The sequence below is a fragment of the Tribolium madens genome, unplaced genomic scaffold (genome assembly GCF_015345945.1).
Source record: "Tribolium madens isolate multiple individuals breed KSU strain unplaced genomic scaffold, Tmad_KSU_1.1 Scaffold_19;HRSCAF=116;Tcas5.2_LG9, whole genome shotgun sequence".
Classification (NCBI taxonomy): domain Eukaryota; kingdom Metazoa; phylum Arthropoda; class Insecta; order Coleoptera; family Tenebrionidae; genus Tribolium; species Tribolium madens.
In genome coordinates this window covers 2,445,285-2,472,740 of record NW_025400983.1, presented here as the reverse complement: position 1 = coordinate 2,472,740, position 27,456 = coordinate 2,445,285, and the positions used below count along the sequence as shown (strand labels likewise).

The window sequence follows — 27,456 nt, the reverse complement described above, 5'->3', positions numbered from 1 at the left end:
TATCAAATGATAGAGCAAAGTCCTGTTTACCAACGTGCAAATTCTATTATTGTACTAAAAATTTTACAAAAATTCAAATTACCTTCCCAATGATTGTTTTGTTGTAGTTCATCTTGTGTTGAAACAATTTTTCAAAAAAATTAAGTTTTTGACTTCCGTTCCGTTTCAGATATTTTAAAACTTTTTAGTCAATTTTCAAGAATTTTACATAGTTTTCCGTGCAAAACGAGTGTTATTTCAGAAAAAGCAACGAGTTTTTGGGTTTGAATTATTTTTTTTTAATTACATATTTACCAAATTTAAAATAACACTTATTTTGTTGACTAAATCCCTAATGTGTTAAAAATAATAAGCGGGTTTTTAAGTAGGAAAGACAATTTATAAATTTTTTCAATTATTTTTATTCTATTATTGGTCTTTTTTACAAAATTTTGCATGTTTTTTTTTCTTTCAATATTTTTTTGTCCCACTTTTTATAAAGTTTCTCATGATATTTTCTTAGATTTTGTATCAAAAAATGAAATCAAATAAGTGAATCAGCGTTTCAAACAATTTTTAGTCACATTAGACCACTTTTTACAAGTTGTTTTATAATTAGACAATTATATTTTTAATGTTAATTTTTTAATGTTTTGAACTGAAATATTTTGTATCTTTTTAGTCAATTTTTAACGATTTTACCTAGTTTTCCATACATAATGGTAGTTGTCATTTCAAAAAAATTAGACAATTGTTGAGTTAAAAAAAAATTCCAAGTATTTAATTTTTTCTTATTTTCTCAACAATCAACAATAACAAACAACTTTTTTGCTATTTGTTTTGCTATTTCGTAACATTTTTTGATCTACGTTTAAAATATATACTCTTTAATTTACATTTAAAACAATTTTCTCTCGTTATTTTTTCGGCGAAATAATCCTTAATGTGTTTCAAACGATTTTTAGTCACATTATACCACTTTTTACAGGTTGTTTTATAATTTATTGTTTTATAATTTTAATTTCTGTTAATATTTTCAAATGTTTTTAAATAAAAGTTTTTATTTCCGTTTCAAATATTTTATATTTTTTAAGTCAATATTCAACGATTTTACCTAGGTTTCCGTGCAAAATGCTTGTCATTTCAAAAAATCAGCGAGTTTTTGGGTTTAAAAAAATTTCCAGCTATTTAACTTTTTTTGTTTTTTTTAATTATTCACCAAAATCAACAATGACAAACAATTTTACACTATTTGCCTAGTAATTTTTATCATAAGTCTCCATTTTTTTGCTATTTGTTTTGCTATTTCTTGACATTTTTTTCATTTGCAAATTTTTGACCTACGTTTAAAATATATGCTATTTAACTTTTTTTTTTGGCTAAATAATCCTTAATGTGTTAGAAATAATAAGCGAGTTTTTGAGTAAAAAAGTACGTTTTAACGTTTTTCAGTTATATTTATGCTATTTTTTTTTCTTTAAATATTTTTTAGCCCACTTTTTATAATATTCTCTTAAATTTTGTAACAAAATTAAGTCAATAAATAAAGTCAAATAAGAAAATCAGCATTTCAAACGCTTTTTAGTCACATTTTACCACATTTTTACGAGTTGTTTTATAATTCATGTATTCAAAAATGTTAAAATGTTTTGAACTTGACATTTTTTTTTAATGTTAGAATTTTGAAAAATTTCTAGAATAACAACACATTCATAAGTACAAAACTGAAAAATAGAAAAATACAAGGTTTAAAAATTGTTAATTGCGAAAATCTTGTTTTTTCAAAATTTTGCAAAAAAATTAAAACAACTTGGCAAAGTTGCAACAGAAATGCAAATCCAAACCATGTTTTTATAGCATTCAACGAAACAAACAAGACCATAAAACGATTATCTCACTTGTTGAAATATTTTCTTACATAAAACTCAGTTTTTCAAATTTCCTGAAAATTATTTTAAACAATGTCAGGAATTTCAAAAGCTGAATCTTTAAACCACAGGCTGAAAATACTCTTAAAATAAATATTTCACGTTTTTTTATATTGTTATTTTATTGTTTCAATTAAGAAATTCCTCATCCTGTTAAGTACTATTTTTTTGTAAAATTCGGTTAAAAAATTTGAATCAAAATTTTTTCTAACCTAGAGAATAAAATATAAAAAAGTAATATTTTTTAAGGAAATTATTGAAAGAAATCACAAATAAATCATAATACCTACAATAAAATTATTTTTTTTATATACAGACAATCACTGAAGAGTCATCCAGTACTTGATTAAAATTCTGATAAACAAGATGATTCACTTTACGTCTCCGTTTGAGAGCAAACTTCCTTGTTGAGTCACCCTGTAGTGAATTTAAATCAATAAAAAAAATCAAATTTCGATAATAATTGATTCGTTTTGGGATTTTTTTTTTCAACAGGAGTTGAAGTGATTGACGAAAACGAGTTTCTCACGTGGATTAAACACATTCAAGAGTTGAGACCCGAGGCAAAAAGTGAGGACGACGGGGCGAAGGAGCTCATGGAAGCCTTCAGAGTCTTCGACTTAGACAATAATGGTTATATAACTCGGGATGAATTGAGGTTGGCGATGGACAAGATTGGAGAGCCGGTTACTGAGAGCCAATTGACTGAGTTTATTAATATGGCAGATACCGATAAAGATGGGAAAATAAATTACGAAGGTAATTATTTTCATCCCTCGTAAATTTTAAATACAGGGTGCGCCAGAACTCGCGCCCTAGAGAAACAAGTAAGATAGGTAAAATACCAGGAACATGAAAAAACGTTATTTGTGGCTTTTATTGGCAAAATTTTTGTACCTTTACTAAATAATTACAAAAAAAAAAAAAAACAAAAAATAGACATAAAAATATCAAATGTCAAAAAATAATTCTCAAAATTTTTGACAGAATTTTTTCCTGTTTCTGGTATATTATCTTACCTGAAATTTTTCTCTGGGGCGCGATTTCTGGCACACCCTAAATAATTGAATGTTTCAGAATTTGCAAAACTGTTATCTTAGAAGAGTAAAAACGTATTTGTGACTTCTAAAATAAAATTCGGATGTATTATGTGACGTCAGTGTTTGCCCTGAGGATTAAATTGACTTTAGTAGAATGATAATGAAGTTTCCCAAATCTCTTTATTATGGTGCGTACTTTTAGGATAAAAATCAGTTACAGTGTAACTATGCAAATGAATTTTTTTTGTTACCAAAATCATAACAAATTTCAAATTTGTTTCAAAAACAAACAGTTGTGTAAATATAATAAATAAAATTTGTTGAATTTATTGCAAATAAAACAATTCAAGCAAACTGGAGTTAATTATTGCCCTTTCCTGGAAACGTTTCGTAACCGTTTTTTAGTGCATTTTATTCTTTTGTTCATATTTCAGTGCTTTTTTAATTTTTTTCTGTAGATGTTCTAAAAACAGTTTTCTCTTTTTCTAAAATTTTTCAATTTCAATTGGGGTGTGATTTTTGTTACATTTTTGTTATGATTTTTTTCTATTTCACAACAAAACTGAAAGATCTTAACCGCCGTTTCAAATATTTTAATAACTTTGAGGCCCATTTTACTAGTCCAGCAGAAAAAATAGGAGTTTTTCGTTTAGTTTTTTTTATTATGCAATTATTTTTATTCGATTTTTAGTATTTTTTTATTATTAATTTTCTTCAATTTCCACGAACCCTTGTAGTCGTTTAAACATTAATCCAATTTTTAAGCAATTTTTCGTAATCTGCTATTTTCATTTACTAATTATTAAATTAATTTTTTTTAATTTAAATTTTATTTTAAAATAAAACTGAATCATGTTTATTAGAAATGTATTAGAAAAAAGTTTTTTCCCACTAGATAAAAATCGGTTACAGTGAACCGAAGTTATTTTTTGGTTTGCGACTTGGCTAAAGTTGTCAAAACCTAAATATCCCTAAACCAAATGGCGAACACGATCATCTAAACCTAAACACACAAAAAAAATATTTTTTCTTTATTTTTTTTCTCCCTTTTTTTTTCTTTGAATACTTTTAGACCACTTTTGATAGTTTCTCATAATATTCTCTTAAATTTTGTAACAAACTTAAGTTGGTAAATAAAATCAAATAAGTAAATCAGCATTTCAAACACTTTTTACTCACACTTTAACACTTTTTTACAATAAGTTGTTTTATAATTCAGTTATTTAAAATTTTTGAAATGTTTTGAATTTGACATTTTTTATAAGATTGTTAGAATTTTGAAAAATTTCTAGAATAACAACATTAACCCAACTTTTAAGGAATTTTTCGTAATAATCTTTTATTAATTTTTTTTTAATTTAAATTTTATTTCAAAATAAAACTACTTATTGACGGATTTATTACAAAAAGTTTTTTTCCCACTAGATAAAAATCGGTTACAATAATCCTAATTATATGAACTTATCTTTTGGTTTGCGACTTGGCTAAAGTTGTCAAAACCTAAATATCCCTAAACCAAATGGCGAACACTATCATCTATACCTAAACACAATATTAACAATAAACAAATTATTTTAACACATAAAAGAACTCGCAGTACACTTGATTATTGCAGATTATTGCTCTTTCCTGAAAATTTAAACCCTTATTTGTTTTTCTAAAGATATTTTAAAAAATAATCAATTTCGATTTCCCTGTAACCATTTTTCTAAAAATTTTTAATTACCAAAATTGAAAAAAAAATAACTTTACACCAATTTCTCAATGATTTTTTGTTATTTGTTATTTTACTCTGTTTCTCAATGATTTTTTCCCTATTCTGTACCAAAACTGAAAGATTTTATCGTCCGTTTCAAATATTTTATTAATGTTAAGAAGCACAAGAGTTTTTTAAATAATCTTTTTTTAATTTTGCAATTATTTTTAGTCGATTTTTTGTCTTTGTTATTAATTTTTCTTCAATTCCTTGTCGTGATTTTGCAATTTTTAGTAATTATTTAATTTTTAATTCAAAATACTGAGTTTATTTCTATTAGATAACAAGCTTTTACAGTGCACCATTATGAAGTTAACTTTTGGTTTGCGACTTGGCTAATGTTGTCAAAACCTAAATATCCCTAAACCAAGTCGCAGATACGATCATATTGACTAATATCAAAATTTATAAATCTTTAAAACCACGTTACAAGTTTCGAATTTTTTACATTTTATTCTTATTCTGTTTTTTAAACAGATTTTTTCTACAAATGGGCAAAAATTAATTATATTAAGTTTTCTTTCTTTCAATATTTCAAATACCAGAATTATGGAAGCTAGATTTTTTGTTATTTTTTTGCTATTATTTAATTAAAATTCTTTCACGAAGTGTCTGTTTTCAAATAAATAAAAACACATTTATTTCTACTGTCACGTTTATTACAAAAGAGTTGTTTCCTAGTGTATAAAGTGGGTTACAGTGCACCTAATAAAGTTATCTTTCGGTTTGCGACTTGGCTACGGTTGTCAAAAACTAAATATCCCTAAACCAAGTCGCAAACCGTCCATGTAAACATAATAAATAAATTATTTATGGCAAATAAAACAATTCACAGCACATTTGAGGTAGATACATTTTGAACCTAAGTATAAAAAACGCCGGTATATTCACTTTTTCCATTTCTCAACAAACTCTGCTTCTGACAGTTGTCTTTCCTGTACCCTTGAAGCATAAAAATGGCAACAATCACAGTCAAAAACCCACAAATACTCCCTAGAATATCCTCAAGACGCATATTACCCCACTCGTTGAACAAAATCGCAGAAGCCACAATCACTAAACTAGTAAACATGACATAATACACAGGGGTGACAACACTAGTGTTGAATAAATCCAAAGCTTTGTTTAAATAATTCATTTGAACGAAAATACAAACAGCTACAGTTAGGAAAAACAGACAGGCGGCCCAGTAGCTCAAGTCGCTGGGATTTGAGACAATTTCGCCGATTGAGAGCCCTAGGCCTTTGCACGCCATGACTGTCAAGCTCCCGATTGACGAACAAAGGGTTATGTACACCATAACATGACGGGAGCCGTACCTGGGCCCCACGTAAAAAATTATAATTATTGTTACTAACACTACAATTATCACATAATTGAGGAAATATGTGTTGTGGAGCTTCGAGACCAAATCTGCCACTGAGGCCACTTCTTGTTCCTTCGGGGAGTGGATTATCAACACGACCGAGCCCAAGATGCACAAAAGACAGCCCAACTAGAAAATCGTAATACCAACTTCACTTAAATAAATCCCTAAGGCTAATCTAGGGACTAAACTACGACTGTCATTCACTATACCTTTCCGAGGGTGTTTAGAGTCTCTTTGAGGAATTTGGAGGCTAGGACGGCTGAAACTAGCACACTGAGGGCCCCCAGAGGTGTCACAAGCGACGCCGGCGCCACCGTATAAGCCGCGAAATTCGCCAATTCGCCTATCCCCACTGGAGCCCCAATTAGCCACAGTTGACAAAACCGCAATACTCACTTGTTAGGAACCCCAACCACCACATCCAGTCCCTCAAGTAGCCGAACCCCCCGGCTCCGGCCCGCAAAGCCCCCTTGCGACTTAACCTCAACAGAGACACTTTTTTTATGATAAAACTCGAGCCGATGAACACCGACGATAGCACTGCTAGCCCCAAACCACTGAAAAACGACAAGTTGCCGTTTTTGTCGCCCCCAGACCAGGGTTTTGTTGACGATTCCATTTTTGAGGTTAGAGTCAGGTGATTGTGAACCTGTTGGAAAAACACTGAATTGTGATAATGTTATCACTGATGAGTCACCTGTAAACGATGCGCAATCAATTTATTGTGAATTTTATCGGTTTTTTTTGTGGCGAGTCATTTGTGAACTGTGACGTCATCAGGGAAAGTGAGGTTATGTAATAGCAAAAATATTTTATTTTATAACAAAATACAAAAATTGATTAACGCTTAACTCTAGTGAGACTTTAAGACAGTTTTTTGGCCACGAGCCACGGCGGGAGCACTTTTTTCGACTTCTTTGCCTCGATTTTAGGCTCAGAGGCGGAGTTCCTCGGGGGCGAATCAAGAATTACGTCAAAGTCTCTCTTTTCTCGTTTTAAAGGCGGCTCCTCACTCAAATCAACATCACTGAATTTAAAGTCCTCAAACTCCTCATACTCAACTTTGAGGGAGGCTAAATGGCACCTAACTTGCAAATACGCCAAAACTGTCTTTATTTGGTCGAATGTGTACTCCGGGGGGCACTTCTCCTTCATTTCCGATAACCTAACAGTGGTGAAACCTAAACTTCGCGTTAAAGGGGGCCCTCACTTTTTATTTATTACCTGTCTTGACACACCCCCGATAGATGTTGATCACCACATCGCGCTGCTCTTCACTGACCCCCAACTCGCTCATTTTCACCGGAAACCCGAACTTGATGCCTGAAATCAAATGCGAGACAATTGTCCCCACAGTGACCCCCCTTTTCGCCGCGATTTCGCCCACAGTGAGCCCCGACTGGAGCATATTACACGAGACTTCGGCAGTCAGAGTCATGCTCACGTCGGGTAAGGGGTTCCGGGCTAGAATCTCCCTAATTTTTTGTCTCCGACACTCGGGCTCCGCCCCCACATTCCCCGAGATCACACCCAAGAAAGCGGCCCCAAATTTGGCGATTTTCGCCTCCGGGAAGCCATCAACTGAAACAACCAATCAGAAATTTGCAAGAAAAACCGACAAATCGCACGGTTTAGGAGTGTCAAATCGGCGATTGTTTTCGGTTTGAATTTTGACATTTGCATTAGGGCCGCATTGGAGGCCACCATATAGGGCATGCAATCCAGTTTCGCGGCAATGTCGGTCCTCTGATCGAGCAGTTTCCGGTATAGCGACATCCGGGCGTCGATTTCCTCCTGCGTTTCCGGATTTTCCGGTTGTTTGCTGGTCGAGGGGACATCAACCGGACTAGTGGTTAACCAAACCGCTCTGGAATTTTACAAAAGTCACACAAATGCAATCGATATTTTCACTAACTTTTTAGTCGGTTTTGGTTTCAGTAATTTGAGAACTGTTGACGGTGGCGGAATTACTAATTTCTCATTTCCGGTTATCATCGAGTGTCCTTTGTTTGTTAGTGATAAGGACTGATAGGTGTACCCTTTTGACTTTTCCGTTCTTTGGTCCAGATAGCCCCCCGTTGTGAGAATTTTCGCTGAAATTGTCTCAAGATCAAATATTTGGCACTTGTAAATCTTATTTATAAATAGATGCGATATTATGCAGATTTATTATAAAACAAGGAGTTTTATAAATAACCGAGACAACAACATGACGATGCATTTGTACAAAAACACGGCTATAAATAAAAGTAAACTGAAAAAAAAATATTTTTCTGAGGTAACAAAAAAAAATTATTATTATGAAATTGTAAATAAAAATAGAAACAATCTAAAAAAATCAGATGCACAGAGAAATAGACAAGTTTTTAATGTCACCCCCTGTATTTTTTTAAATAAACAAAATAAACATTTTTCAGTTGTTTGTTCAAATTTAATGAAAATTATCAATTAAAAGTCGAGTCAAGCGTGCGCTGAAAACTGACTTAAAAAAAACCGTTGCTAGGTAACGAAAAAATATCAAAATCATTCTAGAGCGTTGTTACGACGTTGCTATGGTTTTGTTGTGGCGTTGCCTAGCAACGGGGAAACTTTGGCAATGTTAACCTGACTTTCACAGTAATCGGGGACGGATATGTTACCACAATTGTTTTTTTAAATAAATAAACACTTTATTTTCGTTTAATTTAAAGAAAATTTTCAATTAATTCAGGTTTTCGAGATAATTTATTAAGTTTGCAATTTTTAAAATAATGAGAAGTTGGTTGTAAATAAAAGTACATAAAAAAACCTTTTTGATGTAATAAAAAATGTGCATGTAAAAAATTTCACATACACAGGGAAAAAACAAATTTTTAATGCCACCCCCTGTAGGTATGTTTTGTTTTTTTTTTATTAAATAAAAATTTTTTAGTTGTTCGTTCAATTTTAAAGAAAATTATCAATTAAAAGTGGAAGTAAAGTGTGCGCTGAAAACTGACTTAAAAAATTCGTTGCTAGGTAACGGCAAAACATCAACGACGTTGCCATGGCGTTGCTATGGCGTTACTTAGCAACAAACAAATTTTGTCGCTGTTAACCCGACGTTCCCAGCAATTCGGGACAGACTTTACCTATGCATTTCCACCACTCCTCCGACTGCTCCTTTCCACACCCATGCAATGGGTGTTTCCTTTTACTTTCGCTCAATTTTGCCGATTGGGAACCCCTCAAAAAAAGAATATAAGTGGTTAAACCCAATTTTCCGCTGAAAATTGAGACAGTTTTGAGGAATTTTTTCGCATCTGATGTAAAATCATAACAGCCTTGATCGTCCACCCCTTCGTATTTCTCCTGGTCGGTGCGTGTGTCATAAAGTCTGAAATTTTTCTCGAATTAATCACAATTTATCTAAGCTACGCCCACTTAAACTCCGCCCCCTTACTTTCTTGTTGTCACAGACTAAAATTTTTCCCAAATTAATCACAAACTTATCTCAAATCTCAGTTTTTCTAATTGTTTCTAAGCCACGCCTTCTTACTTTCTCGTGTGTCAAAGTCTGAAACGAGGAGCCGTGAACTCTGGAATTAGTACAAATTTTTGTAATTTAATTGAAATTGCTTAGAATTATTTGGAATGATTAAAATTATCTTTTTAATTGTTTTGAATTACTTGAATTATTAGTGAATTACTAGAATTTTTCTGGAATTACTCCATTCTTTTTGAAATTATCGGAGATAATGTCTTTTAAAAATTACGTTGAACTTCTATCTTCTATCGGAATTAGTTTGGAATTACAGGAATTATTTTGGAATTATGTACAGTTGGAGACAAAATACTTCACTTGAGTGACATTAAATGGTAAAGCATGCTTTAGGACTGTTAACCTTATTTTTAGTTACTGTCAAGTTCTATGTACATATTTTTGATAGGAAAATATAATAGCTGTCATTAATTTGAAATTGTCAATTATTTTAACGTTAAAGGTTGAATTATATTAAAGTGTCAGAAAAGTGACGACCAAAGTATTTTGTCTCCAACTGTATAGAAATTAATCTCAAAACAATTAAATTACGATGGATTATTGGAGTTACTGAATTTTTTTTTTTTTTTTTGAATTATTGGAATTTCGGTGGAATTTTTTGGAATTAGTTGTGCAAATTTTTTCCAAGTTAACGGCCCCAAATGTACTATTTTTTCCCAAATCAATCAAAATAATATTTCAAATGTCAATTATCACTAGTTGCTTCTAAGTTATCACTCAGGCTTGTAAGCCCCGCCCCTTACTATCTCCTGTGTCATGATTTCGAATTTATCTCAAATCTTAGTTATCACTAAGCTACGCCCACGTAAACTCCGCCCCCTTACTTTCCCGTTGTCATAGACTGAAATTTATCTCAAATCTCAGTTTTTCTAATTGTTTTTAAGCCCCGCCCTCTTATTTTCTCGTCAAAGTCTGAAACGAGGAGCCGTGAATTGGAGTTAGTCCAAATTTTTGAAATCTAATCGCAATTGTTAGGAATTATTTGGAATTATTAAAATTATCTTTTTGATTGTTTGGAATTACTTAAATTATTTGTAAATTACTGGAATCACTCCATTCTTTTCGAAAGTATCGGAGATAATATCTTTTGAATTTCTTAGAACTATCGGAATTAGTTTGAAATTACGAAAATTAAGTTGGAATTATGGAAAATACAGGAATAATTTGGAATTATGTATAGGAACTAATCTCAGAACAATAGAATTACTGGAATTATTCTGGAATTATTGGAATTAGTTATACAAATTTTTTCCAAGTTAACGGTCCCTCAACGTACAATTTTTCCCAAATTAATCACAATTACATTTCAAATCTCAATTATCACTAATTTAGTTATTTCTATGCCCCGCTCCCTTAAGTTATCACTCAGGCTTGTAAGCCCCGCCCCATACTCTCTCCGTTTCATAAAGTTTTTCCAAATTAGTGACAATTAAATTGTTTCTAAGCCCCGCCCCTTGAAGCTTGTAGACCCCGCCCACTTACTTTTTCGTACACACGTCGCAACAATTCCGTCTTGGCTTATCTTCCCCCACTCTATCGTCAAAAAACTCCAAAATAAAGCGCCGCCTACACATGCGAGTAGTGAAATACTCCTCAATTTTTTTCAAAGCGGTTTCATGTCGACTATTACCCCCACTAAACTCCTTTATGTTCCTACAAAAACCCGGAATTATTTTCCCCCGGATTTGGGCGTGGTTACCGGAGGATTTGAAAATCACCGGAACTGTAAATCGTGACACATCGGGCCGGAAGTCCGTCACGTCCAGCACGGCCTACTTCCTGGTAGTAACTCTCAAGACTCGACGAGGCCCCATAATGGACCACATTTCGTATATCGGGCTTGTCTATGCCCATCCCGAAGGCAATCGTGGCCACAATCACGTCGACTTTGTCACGCACGAAGTCCTCATGGGCCCCCTGACGGGTCTTCTGTGACAAACCGGCGTGATACACCCGACAACTAACACCAGAATCTTACAGAAAAAAAAATAGAAAAATTCAAGTATTCAACTCACTTTTTAACACTTCGCAAACATCTTCGGTTTGTTTACGAGTGATGCAATAAATAATCGTGGGGCCTGAGAACCTCCATTGGCCATTTTCACACACCATGGCCCTTGTCAAGTCTCTAAAAACGCCACAGCCCCCTTTTTCGTGCACTTCGAAGTAGAGATTTGGCCGGTCAAAACCCGAGCAAACAACAAGGGGGTCCCTACAACCCCAATTTCAAGTCTTGTCAATTATGATAACCCCAATTACCGCAAGTTGAGACTTGTGATGATGTCGTCGCGCACTCGGGGGGTTGCAGTCGCCGTCACGGCGATTATCGGCAGCTGGGGGAAAGTCTGACGCAAGAGCCCCAAATTACGGTACTGGGCCCTGAAGTCGTGCCCCCAGGAGCTGATACAATGGGCCTCGTCGATCGCAATCAAGACAATTTCGAGTTCTTGTGACATTTTCATCAAAAGCTCGCCCCCCATTTCGCCTGAACAGAACTCAGGGGTGAGGTAGATGATGTTGTACTTGTTTTGGAATATTTCCTCGATGACTTTCCTTTGCTCGTTTTGTGCAGTCCCTAAAAGACATGCCGGGATGTTTGCAACCTAAAAACTTGTCTTTTTGAAATTATCAAAAAAATTGGAGGATTACAGTCAAAGCGAGGACTTGGTCTTGCATTAGGGCTATCAACGGTGAGACTACAAGTGTGACCCCCTTGAGGAACGTCGCTGGGTATTGGAAACACAAAGACTTGCCATATCCAGTGCTCATAATGGCACAAACATCCCTTTTATCAATAATAGCCGAAATTATCTCCCATTGCATTGGTCGGAAAGTCTTGTGCCCGAAACATTTCGTCAAAATTGTGAGGTGTTCAGGGCCGGGCTCAGGTTTCTTGCGCGTCTAAAAAACACAGTGAATGGGGGCTATCACGCGATGATTACACACCGGTGACGTGTTGCTTATCTTCTCCAAAAGGTCGTCGAGGGCCCCACTGTCGATATCATCGAACTCGAAATCCATTTTTTTGGCCGGAAAAGGGAGAAAATAAAACACCGATTACAACACAAATGGGGGTAAAACTAAAAACCCTAGATTAACAATTAAGAAATATTAAATTTATTTGTGGCTTGGGATTTTGTCGGTTTTGCCAAACTCGAACTCATTTTTGGGCCGCAAAAGGGGTAAAATAACACATCATTATTATTATTAATAATTTTAAAACTCAAATTGAAATAAAACTAAAATCCCTAGATTTAATAACAAATTTTAATTTTAATTTATTTTATCGGTTTATTGGGTTTTGAATTATTGTCAGTATTTGCGATTTTATCAGTTTTGAGTTGTGCCCGCAGTAATGTATTTTTCACTGCAAATTAAATCAATTTGCAATATGTGACAAAAACGAAAGTCCCTAAAACCCCATCCTGTCATTAACAAGTGTCAATAAACAAAAAAGTAAATAAAAAGTTGTGATTTTCAGTTTTGTTCAATATTTGTGATTGTTTTCACAATATAATTATCAGTGTTGGGAGTTGACTTATTTTGTAATGTGTGCCCCGTGGTATTGGTTACTTTTTGCATAATGTGTTTTTGTAGGTTAGAAAATGTCCAAGACGCCTCCACTAAATTCTTCTAAAAGCAAACACCTGACACCGTACCGTCAAATGGGGCTATCAAGAAAACGGAAACCTCCAAGTAGCGATATTTTTTCCGCTGATAGACACCTTCTAGCCCCATACCGACAAATGGGGTTATCTAGAAAGCGGAAAAATCCACAAAGTAGCAGCATTTTCTCCGATTCTGATTCTAAGCACTCAAAAACAGAAAGTGACTCTCGAGGGGGGTCTGGGGTGGAGAATAAGGAAGCAAGCATTTCTAGCAACCTTGACACGACCCCAAAACCCCGCGATCTTGGTTCAGAAAAAGACGAAACTGAACCACAAGTTTCAAAAAAAATCAAGAAAAAGGAAGATTGTCCCAAAATTGATCCCCCGAGTCCAAAAACCGCAATAAAAGACAAGATTTGTAAAAACTCCTCACAAAATAGCAACACATCAGAAAAAGCGGAGAAGAACCGTCCCCAAAGTGATGATTTTGTTGCACCTGTGAATGAGGAGCCCCCACAAAAGACAACCGCAATGAACGACGTAACCAACGCGATGCTTGAATCATTCCCAATCAAAAACAGAGACCGTAAAAAACTGAAACGTTCATTGTCACTGAAAAAAACAACCTTTGGGGAATCTTCAATTGACTTGATTCCTGTAGAAACAACAGTGACTGAAGAGGAGGTCCAAAAGTTGGAAAAAATTGTGCGAGAAAAAGAACGACTTGTGGAGGACCTGAAACGAGCTGAAAATTTCAGAAACAAACACAAGGTCACGGAACTGAAAGAATTGACAGCGTTGTGGAAATCAGGGTGTGTCTCGGCCTTGAATGACCTTGTGCCCCAATTGCAGCCCTATGGGGTCACAGACATGGCAACACTGTTGCAAAATTTAAACATACCGCCGACTTTGATCACTTTGTCAGAGGACGGTGATTTAGTCTAAGTGAAAAGGCATTTATTTAATTGAGAAAATTGTGATTTAGTTTAAGGGAAAAAGAATTTATTTAATTGATTTAGTTTCAATAAATTGTTACCTACATTTCTTAGCTAATTAAAACCTGTGGGGCCTGATGGGGTTATCAGCATCGAACAACTTCGGGTCTTTGAGAAAACACGGTTCTTTCAAATACGTGGCCATGAGGCCGGCGCTCTGGGCCTTAACTATCTCGGCCTCCACCAATTTCTGTTGGGTTTCGCAGAGACCGGTGATGTGCTTCCCGTAGACGCGCCCCGTGTAGGGGGACTGGAATTGGGACAACAGTCTCACGTTTTTGTAATCGGGGGTGATTTTGTGGCGGCAGAGGAGACACTGCTGCTTCTCCTTCTCGAAGGGGTTTTCCATGTCGAAAAGGGGCTCATCGGTGGTCGACTCGGCCCGAATTTGGGGCACATTGCGCACCACAGGACGCAAAATCACTAAAATAAGACACTGTTTACGAAATTTGGGTGAAACAAAGCGACAAACCTGGATTTGGGCGCAGGAATTGACGAAGCATGTTTGAGGTTAGGTGGACTGCGAGGGAAAGTGTCCCGGGCCGAAAGTGCATTTTTACGCACAAAACAAACTATAAAGTGGTGTTTGTGTCCCCAATGTAATGTCTTATAGTCTGGTATTATACCAAAAATAAACTAATAAATAGTTGAGACGTTTTTGTTACCAAATTTCGGTCATATGCGACTTATGGCGCATTTGGTACGTCAAAAATTAATAATTTTAAATTAAAAAGCACATTGTAAAATAGTCTGATAGCATATTTGTGTCCCTAACACGTTGTTTGATGCGTTTTATGTTTTATAAAAAATAAATTGCGTCTTTTGTGTTGCAAAGTTTCGGTCAATTGCACACTCATGGCGCGCAATTCAATTAATTTCAGTGTTTTGCTCATAAAACGCGAGTTTATGGGCTGTAGCAAATATTCTAATAGAGAGTTTAATTTAGCATTCCATGAAAATTTTATTGCGTCTGTTTAATTAATTTTTTGTGAAATAAAGTTTAACTAAACCGTTGCAATTTAGTTATAATAACTTAATTACCAACTCGGTCACGACCTGTCACGATCCCTCTGGATTAACATCCAATTACGCATCAATGACGAGTTTTCCGTTCAATAGCCCCCTTCTCTCTCAATTTATTTAAACTCGCTCTCGATTAAAATATTATCCGGCTATAAATCAAGCTTGTAAACACGGCTTTGTGCTTGTTCTCAACAATAATTTGTGGCTCAAATTAGGATCATAAATCCAAACTTGGCGGCTTATAGCCTCCGGCACTCTTCAAACTCCTCGATTAATTAATACAATGGTCATTTATTCGCCCCTAATTCAGCTAACGGATTTATAGCAAGACTTGAGACGTTTTGAAAAAATTCATGAATAATTTAATTATGGTAATGAGGGGTGGAGGCCCTTGTTGTTGTTGAATTTGGGTTTTTACTTGATACAAGTATTGATGGGAAAGGTCGACGGTATCATGTCTTGTGACTAACTTTCAAGTTTCTCGGTGGATGCGCCGGGATAATGGGGGACGATAAATTTATTATTCGATTCGATTTGGCCAAAATTTATAAGTTTATTGGGAAAGTTTTGCAATAAAGTGGGTTTTTCACCCAAAATTACTATTATTTTGGTGATTTTTTAATTGTGGGGTTGGTACTAATTGGCACACGATTAAATCAAGGTGGTGTAGTTAGTACAGAGTGGTTATAAATGATTTTCATCTAGCCAGCTTTGAAATCTTTTTGCATGTAACTTTATTTGTGCCGCTCTACTTTTTTGAAAGCTCTAGTTCTGTCATTAGTGTCACTTATTAATTAATAATAAATTGTTGTTAATTAAACTTTTATTGTTTCAACTATTTTCCAATAATAATTGATAATAATGTATACTTTGAAAGAAAACAAGTTTAACGCTTAGTAAACGGCGATTTTTTAATTTTGAGTTAAAACAAGTATTTACCCCTATTTTCGTAAAGCGGCATTTTTTATTTTACATGGAAAATTCACAGCTGGCTAGATGAAAATCATTTATAACCACTTTGTAGTTTGTTGTTACAAAAAATGTGGTTAAATCGAATTTTTTATTCAAGAAACTTAAAGTGTTTGTGTTGTTACAAAAGTGTGATTAAATCGATTTTTTACTACTGTTGTTTCGAGTGTTTGACGGATTTTTGGTTTCTCGAATGCCGTGGTAAGTCTTATTTTGATTTTTTTTAAAAGCACCTACTACGATTTAGTCAAATCGCTTTTAAATCAATTTTTCCGTATCATTTTCAGTGAAAAATATAACGATTGTAAGTGAAAAACTACAAAGTTCTGTGATTTTAATAATTTGAGTTTTTAAAGTTCATTGACACTAAGTGATAGAAAAAGACGGAATTATACTTTTTTTATTTATTACGTATTTTGTCTTTTTTCATTGACCCAAAGCCACCTAACGCATTTTTCTTTTTTTAATTATTTTTCTAATGTCGCCACCTCATTGGTGGAGGGGGGACACAATGGTGACTCAGTTTTTTGTAGATTATTATTTAAAAAAATTTAATTATTTAAGATTATCAAATACAGGGCACTCAAAAAGCTATGCACTAATTCAGTGAAAGTTGGGAGAGAAATGCTCACATACAGGGTAAACAAAAAGTGTTGAGCTTTTTAGTCATTTGTCTTCAAAATTAAAAAAAAATATTTTGTTTTTGAATTTTCCATTTTTCTTTTCAAAATAACAACTTATACAACGTGTTTTAAAATGATTTTCATCTAGTCACCTATGGAATTTCTATACATGTGAATTTTTCTATGTCGCTCTACTTTTTTTGAACCAGATATTTTTGTCAACAGTGACAATCAAAAAATTTGATTTTTGCAAAACGTCACATTTTTATAGTACTTTACATTATTATCTAGTTCTTTCAAAAAATAAGTGGTTTAAAAAAACGTTTGGTTTTATACTTTTTGTTCATCAGGTATAAAGATAAAAATAATTAAACAATTAAGTATATCTAGTAAAGTTATTAATAAAAAACGTGTTAAAAAACTGAATGTGACAACGTTGTCTAATTGATCAACAGTAAAAATTAATTATTCTTGAAACATCAGTAACGGTTTCCCAGGAAATAATCATTGTTACCACAACGACAGCTAAAATTAATACACAGTGTTGTCACATCAGCAAACGGTATTTTTTTGTTAAATAAATATTTTTTTAAAAACTTAAATACTGCTAGATATTGAAATAATATAAAACGATTACTTAAAGTAAAATTTAAAACTTGAGCAAATAATCTGAAAAAAAAAAAAATAAGTGTATATCTCAAGAATTTTTTAAATATTTTTTTTGGTAATCTGCATCCTTCTCAACAACATATTACTGAGTTGGTGCACTCTTTTTTGGGCACCCTGTATAATAAGTTTTTGTCTACTTTGGTCGAAGCAATTTAGTTTTTTGTACTTTTGAATTCTAAAGAGTCAAAATGTTTTTTTAATTAAGTGAAATAAACTTATTTTTAGTTATCATAGTTAACTAGACGTGGATAAAGTTTATAAATATTAACAGTAACGTCTAATTTTATTTTTTAAATTTTTTCAAAAGTTATATATAATTTTTGTTGGTATTACTTTCTACACATTTGGTATAGCTATTAACAACGTAACGTATCATACATTTGATTAAATTTCTGATCAAAGTGGTCTGTGACTTTGAACTTTAGATCAATTATGAATAATGTAGAGAAATTTTAATTTTCTACTTTACAAGAAGTTGAGCAAAAAAAATCAGAAAATCCAAAACTAAAATCGTTTTTTATAGATTTTGTGCGATTTTTTTTTAATTTTGAAAAATCGAAAGAACTGCACATTTTGTTTTTCGTACTTTAGCGGAACCCAAAAACATGGTTTTCTAAACATAAAATCGCAAAATTTGGCAATTTTTGAGAGATTTTGATTTTTACATAATTTTGAAAAAATATAGGAATTGAAAATTTTTAAGTCAAACTAAACGACACTTTTTGATCCTTCTTTGGGCTTTAAGGATTACGTAAAATGCATGAAACGCGGGTTTAACTAATTATTAATTAAGTTATAGTCAACTTTGACCAGAAATTTAATATACAGGGTGTTTTCTTAAAATTGCGAAAAATTGCAACCACGTATTCTACATCGAAAAATAAACTTAAAATTTTTAAATAAATAAATAAATAATATTCCTATAAAGCTTTGTTAGGGATATACAGGGTGTTAAAGTTCTATAATAAAAATTAAAATCTATTAGTTCCTTCGAAACCACTTTAGTTATTTTAATAAAATTTTACAGACCTTGTGAGCTATTGAAAGCGCTTATTTTCTGGCAATTACTTTATTTTTACTCTTACCAGTGGCGTGCGCATGAGCACGTAAGAACATTTTAATTTTTAATTTTTTATTCTTTTATTAATGTTATTTTTTTTATGTACAATATGTGATTGCAACTTATCGTAATATAATATAGGTGTGTCAGAATTTGCGCTCCAAAAAAAATTTTCAAGTGAAATAAAATACCAAGAACATCAAAAAAATGTTTAAAAAATTCTGTCAAAAAATTCTTGTATAGGTTTTTTTATAATTATTTAGTAAAGGTATAAAAAAATGCCAATAAAATCCACAAAAAACGTTAAATATAGTTACAATTTAGGATACAGCTTCCTTGTTTCCTCGTCTAATAAACCTGGAACATTATTTTTTCAACAGAAATAAATAGAGTCAAAGTGCAAAATTTGAGCTTTCATAACTTCGAAATTTTTGTAGATAGAATTTTTTTAACATTTTTTCCATATTCCTGGTATCTTACCTAACATGGCATTTTTTTCTGGGGCACGAGTTCTGGCGCACCCTGTATAATTATATTTTTTGAAATAGTTTGAAACAGATAAATGATGGATGCCTCTGGAAAAACAAAGTTGAAAAATTTGTCAGTATTATTATTGACATTGTAAATTGTTTATATTGACATAATAAATCACATTTAATCTATCGCCAACTACGATAATCCATTTATTAGTAAAAATAGTGCTTTGATATTGATTTAGTGTGTTTTTTTTTTGATTTAATGAGCCTTGGCCCTTGCTCGCTTGAATGTTAAAATTAGAATAAATATTAAAAATGTGCATAATAAACGACGTAGAATCCGATGAATATGCAAATCTCGCCTCCGAAATAAAACTACAATCGCACCGAACAAAAATATTTAATATTTGAATAAAAGTGCTACAACGACCCTGTTCACATCAAGTTTTTGATTTTTTACATAATTTTGAAAAAATATAGGAATTGAAAATTTTTAGGTCAAACTAAACGACACTTTTTGATGCTTCTTTGGGCTTTAAGGATTACGTAAAATGCGGGTTTAACTAATTATTAATTAAGTCATAGTCGACTTTGACCAGAAATTCAATATACAGGGTGTTTTCTTAAAATTGCAAAAAATTGCAAGCAAGTATTCTACATCGAAAAATAACAATAATTTCTCAAACAAATAATATTTTTATAAAACTTTGTTAGGGATATACAGGGTGTTAAAGTTCTATAATAAAAAATAAAATCTATTAGTGCCTCTGAAACCACTTTAGTTATTTTAATAAAATTTTACAGACCTTGTGAGCTATTGAACGCGCTTATTTTCTGAAATTACTTTATTTTTACTCTTACCAGTGGCGTGCGCATGAGCACGCAAAAACATTTTAATTTTTTTTTTATTAATGTTATTTTTTTGATGTAGAATATGTGATTGCAACTTATCCCAATATAATACAGGGTGTGTCAGAACTTGCGCTTCAAAGAAAAATTTCAAGTGAAATAACATACCAAGAACATCAAACAAATCTTTAAAAAATTCTATCTGGCAAAATTTGTTGTATACGTTTTTTTTTATAATTATTTAGTAAAGGTATAAAAATTTGCAAATAAAATCCACAAAAATTATGTGGCGAAGCTGATCGTTTTATTTTATCCGCAAACGTATTCAATTAAAGAGTAAAAAGCAACATTATAATTAGCAAATAAATGAACAAAATGCTTTGCAAGTAATAAAATCATAACAACACTCATGAACAAACAACACGCGTCAATATCAGAATTTGTGTTGAGATTTTTGAAAGTGTTTATTAATTTAACTAGTGCAGTTAGTAGGGCAACTACTAACCTCTCCAGAAATTGCAGAAGCAGTAAAAAAGACAGAAAAGAAACAACGTTGTCATGGTAAAAGTAAAAACGCTTAAAATTTTACACCATGGCTAAAAGGCAAAACTCTTACTTGTGACGTTTAGTTATAAAAGTGGTCACTTTTGTGACGTTTGCAGATAAATACATATAAAGTTTTTATTGCTTACAAGTTGGTCAACAGACAATTTCTTTTTAAATACTTTTAAAAAATAAGTCGTCAATGCACTGTTACTGATAACTATAATATAAATTTTTATTAATTTAACTAGTGCAGTTAGTATGGTGGGTTGCCATTTAAAAAAAAAATTTTTTCCAGAACTCGAAAACTAAAAGAAATTACGAAAAATGTTATTCTTGATAAATGGTCACATTTTAATTGTACTTGACGCTACACTAATTATCTTTTTCGTAAAGTGCTTAGTTTACGAAAAAAACGATTGGTTCCATACTTTTTATTCACCTGGTATGTATAATCCATCTGAATATGCAAATCTCGCCTCCGAAATAAAACTACAATCGCACCGAACAAAAATATTTAATATTTGAATAAAAGTGCTACACGACCCTGTTCACATCAAGTTTATGAAAATCACCATCACACAAATCCAGACACAGGTCTCTAGACGTTGCCCCCATAGCTGGGCCTCGGCGGCTGCAAGAAGGGGCTCCTGCTCTGCGCGCTGCCGTTCGAGGAGGGCCTCGTGCCCCCGTTGACGGTGACCAGCGTCGTGGTGGTCACCTCCGACGTGCACGACTCCCGTTTATGGTACGTCGGCTGACTGTACAGTCTGGGGGCCAAATCAATACACGCCATGCAAAGGTGCTCATTTAAAGAAACGTTGCGTCCGGACATGCCATGCATTTTTACCTAAAAACGAGAATTATTCGGGGTCGGAGAAGGGAGAGAGGCATGCAGAAATAAAACCAATTATGACAAATTAAAAGTTTATTAAATGCGACAATGATGATAATACAGGTACATTAATAGGAATGTGGGCCGGGGGGCAAGGGTCGAGGGGGATTTTTTTTTCACCATTGTTAGCTTGTGTACATTAGAGACTAGGAAACTTGGAATTTAATTATTGATTCAACGAGCTCATGACGGAGATGTTAAATATTCATCTTCAAGTCTTAGAGCGAAATAAACAGTGTTCATTTTCTGGTCAAAAAATTGAAATAATTAATAATTTAAGGGGAACGTTATGTTTGCAACATCAAAGAGTAAAAAAATTATCTTAAACTCAATTATCTTGTTTACTTTTACGTCAAAAATTTCTAAAGAACTGAAACTGTTTTTTAATTTTTGTTCATTGGTCCACATCCAATTTTATTTTTAAATACTTTTAAAAAATAAGTTGTCAATGCATTATTAGTGACAGTTCACTATAACAAATCTCACAATTTTTAGGCGAGATAGTAAAAATTCATTATTCAAATGTTGTTTCTTTAAACGTGATCAAAAAGAAAACAAAGTTTGTAAAGAAAATAAGAAATTAAAAAAAAGTAATAAACAGGTGAACAGTGTGTTTTATGTAATTTTTTTTAGCTTATTTCTACAATAAAATGACTGAAACAGTGGTGGACATAGAAATTAAGTATAAAAATTATTAATAAATAATATAATTATTAAATACTAATAAAATGTGGGTGTATACTATAGTGTGTATTTTCTCATACAGGCTGTCCCAACGGTCCGAAAAAGCTCTATAACTTGTTTATTTTAAGAGTTATTGACTTTTTCTTTTTTTTAGATTATAGCTGCGTTTTTGATGCACATTTTAAAAATATTGCGGTTTATATAAGGTTGTCCCAATATTAAAAAAAAAACACTAAAGTTATATTTTTTTAAATGGAATCTACTCAGTTTGATTTTATTTTTGGATTCTACGCTAAATTACAAATAACTTTTATAGAGGTTGTTTTCATTTATCTGTTATCAATTTTGATTTGTGGCGCTTTTTTGCCAGAATTTTTGAAATTCAGGGGTCTGTCTAAAAATTCGTAACTTCTAAATGCTTGCACACAAGTTAAAGTAAGTAACGCCGTTTGATTCCTGAAGGTTTGCCGCATCTTTTAAGTGTTTACTCAACAACCTGCTCAGTGGCATGTGCCTACTGCGATTTTTTAAACATGACTAATTAAAAATGTCAAAAACTCATTTTTTTCAAATAGCACCTACTATTTATTATTGCACCAATCCAAAGATCTTTTGACAAGCTTTCCATCAATATAAGGTTTTTTTAGTCTAGTGTAAAATTCTATCCTAAATTAACTAAATTTCGATAAACTTTTCTGTTTCGAACAATAAAAATCGAGTGGGCCTTATGCACAAAAAAAATTAGCACAGTAAATAAACAAAAGTATGGAATTAGAAATTCTTTGCTGCAAGAAAATGTAGAATATTGTCCACAATTGAGTTACAGAGAAAATTAGGCAAAATCTAAAATATCGCAAACTCAGTATTAACACAATTTAGTAGAAAAATATAAAAACAATAACAAATAAAAAAAAAACAAAACATTAAAGCTATTTTACAATTTTCTTTATAACAGATGCTCAAAAATATAACCATTTTCTTCAATACAAGTTTGCAGTCTTCGTCTAGAAGATAGTCTAACACGACTTAGCATATCTGCATTTATTAAATGGAATGTATCGCGTATTTTTTGTTTCATATCCTCCGCAGTTTGTTGGTCTCAGTTTATACACATTTTTACACAATTTTTTAAATGCAGCACTTTGCGGCAGTCTTGCATTTGGGTATTTTTATTTGTAGATTCTTTGAGCCAATAAAATATTATGATCCGCTTCACCAAGACTGTATACCATGTTAATGAGTTCTTGACGAGTAAAATTCATTTTGGGACTTATAATCTTCCCAATAAAATTGACAGATCGCAACAATGACAGAAGCCCACTCGATTTTTATTGTCCAAAACAGAAAAGTTTTTCGAAATTTAGTTAATTTAGGATAGCAACTTAGAATTTTACACTGGACTATACAAACCCTATATTGATGGAAAGCTTGTCAAAAGATCTTTTGATTGGTACAATAATAGTTTTTGACATTTTTAATTTGTCATGTTTAAAAAATCGCAGTAGGCACATGCCACTGAGCAGGTTGTTGAGTAAACACTTAAAAGATGCGGCAAACATTCAGGAATCAAACGGCGTTACTTAATTTAAGTTGTGTGCAAGTATTTAGAAGTTACGAATTTTTAGACAGACCCCTGCATTTCAAAAATTCTGGTAAAAAAGCGCCACAAATCAAAATTGATAACAGATAAATGAAAACAACCTCTATAAAAGTTATTTGTAATTTAGCGTAGAATCCAAAAATAAAATCAAACTGAGTAGATTCCATTTAAAAAAACATAACTTTAGTGTTTTTTTAATATTGGGACATCCTGTATATAAACCGCAATATTTTTAAAATGTGCATCAAAAACGCAGCTATAATCTAAAAAAAAGAAAAAGTCAATATCTCTTAAAGTAAACAAGTTATAGAGCTTTTTCGGACCGTTGGGACAGCCTGTATATAAGACGCTTCAGAAATAAGTGCAAAAATGTTGTTTTCAAATTTCATTTTGGAAATATACTAAAATATAACAAAAGAACAAGGAAAGAATGTTCTGAAAGTAAGGAACTTTGTACTGTTGTCGTAAAGACAACATTTTTTTTCCTTAAAAATTTTTTAACTTTTAAAAAGAAAACTAAACGTTTTTTTTGTTTTTAATTTTTGTTTTTTCACATAAATAGTAGATTATTAGGAGTAAAAGTGATATGTGGCGAAGCTGATCGTTTTATTTTATCTGCAAACGTATTCAGTTAAAGAGTAAAGAGCAACACTATAATTAGCAAGTAAATGAACAAAATGCTTTGCAAGTAGGTAATAAAATCATAACAATACTTATGAACAAACATCACGCGTCAATATCGGAATTTGTGTTGAGATTTTTGAAAGTGTTTATTAATTTAACTAGTGCAGTGAGTAGGGCAACTACTAACCTCTCCAGAAATTGCGGATACAGTAAAAAAGACAGAAAAGAAACAACGTTGTCATGGTAAAAGTAAAAACGCTTAAAATTTTACACCATGGCTAAAAGGCAAAACTTTTACTTGTGACGTTTAGTTATAAAAGTGGTCACTTTTGTGACGTTTGCAGATAAATACATATAAAGTTTTTATTGCTTACAAGTTGGTGAACAGACAATTTTTTTTTAAATACTTTTAAAAAATAAGTTGTCAATGCACTGTTACTGATAACTATAATATATCTTACAATTTTTGGACTGAAGCCGGTAAAGATTTATTATTTCAGTGTTGATTTTTTAATTTTAGATTAAAAGTTTGCAAGAAAATATCTAAAATCTACGAAAAAACGTAAATAGATAAAAATGAGTTTTATGTATTTTTTTTTCCTACGACCTAAGGTTGAGATTAAATAAAATAATTATTTAATGTTAAAAGAAAATGTGAATGTAACTTTATAGTGTATATTTTCTTATATACAGAACGCTCTAGAAATAAATAAAAAAAACTCCTATTGGAGGCTCGAATTGAATCAGAATATTATTTTCAAATTTTATTTGAGAAATATACTAAAAAATAACAGACACAAAGAAATAATATTTTGAAATTAAGAAACTTTATATTGTTACTCTCAAGAAAAGTATAACAATTTTTTTAACATTCTATAAAGAACCAAATAATTTTTGGTTTTAATTTTCGTTTTTTTTTACATTACAATAATAATAATTATACAGGGTGTTAGAACTCGCACCCCGGATAAAAATTTCTAGCTGTCAAAAAATTTTGACAATTGTTTTTTGACATTTGACATTTTTTATATTTATTTAATGAGACTGATGATCTTGTATATGTTTTTTTTTTATAATTATTTAGTAAAGTTACCAAAATTTTCCCAATAAAAGCCACAAATAACATTAAACGGAGTTACAATTTATTATAAAGCTTTTTGTTTCCTCTTCTAATAGCGTGTGGCAAAAAAACTTGGGAAATTATTTTTCCGACAGAAATAAATAGTCAAGATGCAAAATTTGAACTTCGAAATTTTTATAGATACATTTTTTTTAACGTTTTTTCCATGTTTTTGGTATCTTACTGATATGGCATTTTTCTTTGGGGCGCGAGTTCTGGCACACCCTGTATAAAGTTCAGGACAAAAATAAACAAATAGCCAAAATTTGTTTGGAGAGAATTTTAAGAAGCTTGGATTTTTTTAGTATAGCTCTAATGAGTGTTTTTGCTAAAAAAATATAATGTGAAACGACATAAAATTTTTAAGTACACTAAAAAAAATGTGATTTTGGATAAACTTTTATAATTTATTGATACTTAAATTAGTTTATCATCGAAAATTTCAGCATTTTATGTAGGTACATTATTTAAAAAAAAATAATATTATCTTTGTTATAATTTTATATTTAGTTGGAAAAAGAGACAGTTTTTGTGATATGTTATGCAACCCACACGTAAATAATTTATTTAGAAATGTAGGTTGTGTACCGCCAACACTGACAATTTTTTTTAAGTTTTTTAAGACTGAATTTATTTTTTAATAAATGATTAAAAATAAATATTGGCTGTTTTTTATTGGCAAACACGACACCCACTAACATAATTACGTGCTATTTGAAAACCAATCATTTCGAATAAATATTTAAACAGTTGATGTTTAAAATAAATATTGTTTAAAAATCGTCCATAAATCAAACCCCGACCTTTGGACCCTCTCCCCGGAATATAAATACATAGTTTAGCTTGGCCTAAGGTTAATTTAAATAGAAAAAAAACTGAAACGCATTCAACATGTTCCATATTTTGTCATGAATCGATGCTTATTTCCTGCGTAGATTTTTGGTTTCCTCTGAGACCCGCCGACGTCTCCCTCGCGAATCGCCAACACAAAAACTCGATGTAAAAATCAACATTTAAGCAACGTTTTTCACAATCCAATTCAATTTGAAAGAATATGAAACAGTTGAACACAATCCCGGCTCCCATCCAAAGCACACGTTAGACCAGCGGCAAGGACTCCAAAGAAGCGTCCCGTTATTATTATTAAATTGTATTTCCGTGCAAAGCGCCTCGGGATGGACGATCTTAACGGACGCTTCCGTTGACGGGAGAAGAGACTTTTCCATCGGCATCGACATCGTCCGGCATTACCAACGTCCATTCCGTGTTTCTGACAACCAACATGCCCATGCAGTTTGGATTAATTGAGACAGTGTTGCCAGGTGTGGGGAAATTTCACCATATCTAACGCTTTTTGCCCATTTTTTTGAAAAAATTCTGACTCGATTTTTTAGGAAATTTTAAAATTTTGAATATTTTTTTTAATCAAATGTTTAACAACTGCCATTAAATTAGGTCAAAAATGATGACACTATTTTTTTTTGATTTTTTTGAGTATTTTGCACGTTTTTTTAGCCCGAAACTCAATGATTTTGAAAAATTTTTTCATAAATAAATCAAAAAATTACCAATTAAAAGTATTTAAGGAAATAATTTTACATGTTTTTTTACATAATTAGTATTTTACATAAAATCACCAAATTTGGTCAAAAAATTTATTATTTTGGCCAGAAACGGAACTATTATGCAACAATAATTGTATTATTATTAAGTTTTTCGAAAAATTTTGCTAAAATTGGGTAAAACCTTAACAAATTAGATCGAAATTGGTGGCTATTGTTTTGGCTTGTTTCGCGCAATTTAGTTCGTTTTTGAACCAAAGATTTTGTTGAAACATGCTTAAAAATTCTAAAAATTAATTTCAATTGAAGGTATTGAGTTTGTTTTATACGATTTAGTTTGTTTTTGAATCAAATTTTGTCAAAAAATAACTCGAAAAAACACAAAATGTAGTCAAAAATGGTGTTACTGTTACTTTACCTTTTGAAAGTCCGTTTTTGAACAAAAATCTTAGTTTTTTGCTAGAAAAAAAAAAAACAAAAAAGCACAAAAGCAAATTATTATTTTTGCTTTTTTAAGTCTTTTATCGTGTTTGGATTTCGCAAAATTTCTTTACAAAAAGCCAA

General features: G+C 32.0%; 6 protein-coding genes across 12 annotated transcripts in view; 2 read left to right on the top strand and 4 right to left on the bottom strand.

Moving 5' to 3' along the window:
* LOC123014198 (calcium-binding protein E63-1) overlaps window positions 1-3,301 on the top strand; it is a 5,587-nt gene extending 2,286 nt beyond the window's left edge. The window contains exons 4-5 of the mRNA XM_044413166.1: window positions 2,403-2,666; window positions 2,985-3,301. Coding sequence (XP_044269101.1) covers window positions 2,403-2,666; window positions 2,985-3,007 — 287 coding nt within the window. The 3' untranslated portion in view covers window positions 3,008-3,301. The remainder of the gene's footprint in view (window positions 1-2,402; window positions 2,667-2,984) is intronic.
* A 2,045-nt stretch (window positions 3,302-5,346) lies between these two features.
* On the bottom strand, window positions 5,347-6,858 carry LOC123015559 (magnesium transporter NIPA2). Its single transcript, XM_044415343.1, has 4 exons — window positions 6,770-6,858; window positions 6,469-6,721; window positions 6,282-6,424; window positions 5,347-6,198 (listed from the first exon to the last, which is right to left on the bottom strand). Exons 2-4 carry the CDS (start codon window positions 6,689-6,691, stop codon window positions 5,566-5,568), a joined length of 999 nt encoding a protein of 332 aa, XP_044271278.1. The 5' UTR covers window positions 6,692-6,721; window positions 6,770-6,858; the 3' UTR covers window positions 5,347-5,565.
* A 10-nt stretch (window positions 6,859-6,868) lies between these two features.
* LOC123015558 (Werner syndrome ATP-dependent helicase-like) lies at window positions 6,869-12,757 on the bottom strand. Its single transcript, XM_044415342.1, has 11 exons — window positions 12,539-12,757; window positions 12,242-12,493; window positions 11,852-12,195; window positions 11,608-11,804; window positions 11,292-11,565; window positions 11,075-11,245; window positions 9,183-9,427; window positions 7,988-8,165; window positions 7,701-7,939; window positions 7,297-7,653; window positions 6,869-7,253 (listed from the first exon to the last, which is right to left on the bottom strand). Exons 1-11 carry the CDS (start codon window positions 12,611-12,613, stop codon window positions 6,937-6,939), a joined length of 2,649 nt encoding a protein of 882 aa, XP_044271277.1. The 5' UTR covers window positions 12,614-12,757; the 3' UTR covers window positions 6,869-6,936.
* Window positions 12,758-13,004: 247 nt separating this feature from the next.
* LOC123013128 lies at window positions 13,005-14,241 on the top strand. Of its 2 annotated transcripts, none has more exons than XM_044411488.1 (2): window positions 13,005-13,137; window positions 13,190-14,241. In XM_044411488.1, exon 2 carries the CDS (start codon window positions 13,198-13,200, stop codon window positions 14,143-14,145), a length of 948 nt encoding a protein of 315 aa, XP_044267423.1. In that variant the 5' UTR covers window positions 13,005-13,137; window positions 13,190-13,197; the 3' UTR covers window positions 14,146-14,241. The 2 variants fall into 2 exon arrangements, with proteins under 2 accessions (XP_044267423.1, XP_044267433.1); XM_044411498.1 differs by having other exon boundaries at window positions 13,042-13,142.
* Window positions 14,181-14,823, bottom strand: LOC123013136 (28S ribosomal protein S18c, mitochondrial). The gene is made up of 2 exons (XM_044411511.1): window positions 14,668-14,823; window positions 14,181-14,618 (listed from the first exon to the last, which is right to left on the bottom strand). The coding sequence occupies exons 1-2, from the start codon at window positions 14,747-14,749 to the stop codon at window positions 14,254-14,256; spliced, it is 447 nt and encodes a 148-aa protein (XP_044267446.1). The 5' UTR covers window positions 14,750-14,823; the 3' UTR covers window positions 14,181-14,253.
* Window positions 14,824-20,908: 6,085 nt separating this feature from the next.
* LOC123012697 (diuretic hormone receptor-like) overlaps window positions 20,909-27,456 on the bottom strand; it is a 97,813-nt gene continuing 91,265 nt past the window's right edge. For 4 of the 6 annotated variants that reach the window (XM_044410778.1, XM_044410795.1, XM_044410787.1 and 1 more), the window contains one exon: window positions 20,909-21,177. In XM_044410778.1, the coding sequence (XP_044266713.1) occupies window positions 21,009-21,177 (169 nt within the window). In that variant the 3' untranslated portion in view covers window positions 20,909-21,008. Of the gene's footprint in view, window positions 21,258-25,471; window positions 26,601-27,456 lie in introns of those variants that run through there. The other 2 variants (XM_044410820.1, XM_044410812.1) reach the window with 2 other exon arrangements.

Excerpts from the sequence above, each read along its gene's own strand:
- LOC123015559 (XM_044415343.1), bottom strand. The coding sequence starts at position 6,691 with ATGGAATCGTCAACAAAACCCTGGTCTGGGGGCGACAAAAACGGCAAC. Across the intron at positions 6,425-6,468 it reads GTGGTTGGGGTTCCTAACAA|TGGGGATAGGCGAATTGGCG; the intron begins GTGAGTATTGCG and ends TTGGGGCTCCAG. Across the intron at positions 6,199-6,281 it reads CTCTAAACACCCTCGGAAAG|TTGGGCTGTCTTTTGTGCAT; the intron begins GTATAGTGAATG and ends ACGATTTTCTAG.
- LOC123015558 (XM_044415342.1), bottom strand. The coding sequence starts at position 12,613 with ATGGATTTCGAGTTCGATGATATCGACAGTGGGGCCCTCGACGACCTT. Across the intron at positions 12,494-12,538 it reads AGATAAGCAACACGTCACCG|ACGCGCAAGAAACCTGAGCC; the intron begins GTGTGTAATCAT and ends TGTGTTTTTTAG. Across the intron at positions 11,805-11,851 it reads ATCACAAGTCTCAACTTGCG|GGACCCCCTTGTTGTTTGCT; the intron begins GTAATTGGGGTT and ends TTGGGGTTGTAG.
- LOC123013128 (XM_044411488.1), top strand. The coding sequence starts at position 13,198 with ATGTCCAAGACGCCTCCACTAAATTCTTCTAAAAGCAAACACCTGACA.
- LOC123013136 (XM_044411511.1), bottom strand. The coding sequence starts at position 14,749 with ATGCACTTTCGGCCCGGGACACTTTCCCTCGCAGTCCACCTAACCTCA. Across the intron at positions 14,619-14,667 it reads ATTCCTGCGCCCAAATCCAG|TGATTTTGCGTCCTGTGGTG; the intron begins GTTTGTCGCTTT and ends GTCTTATTTTAG.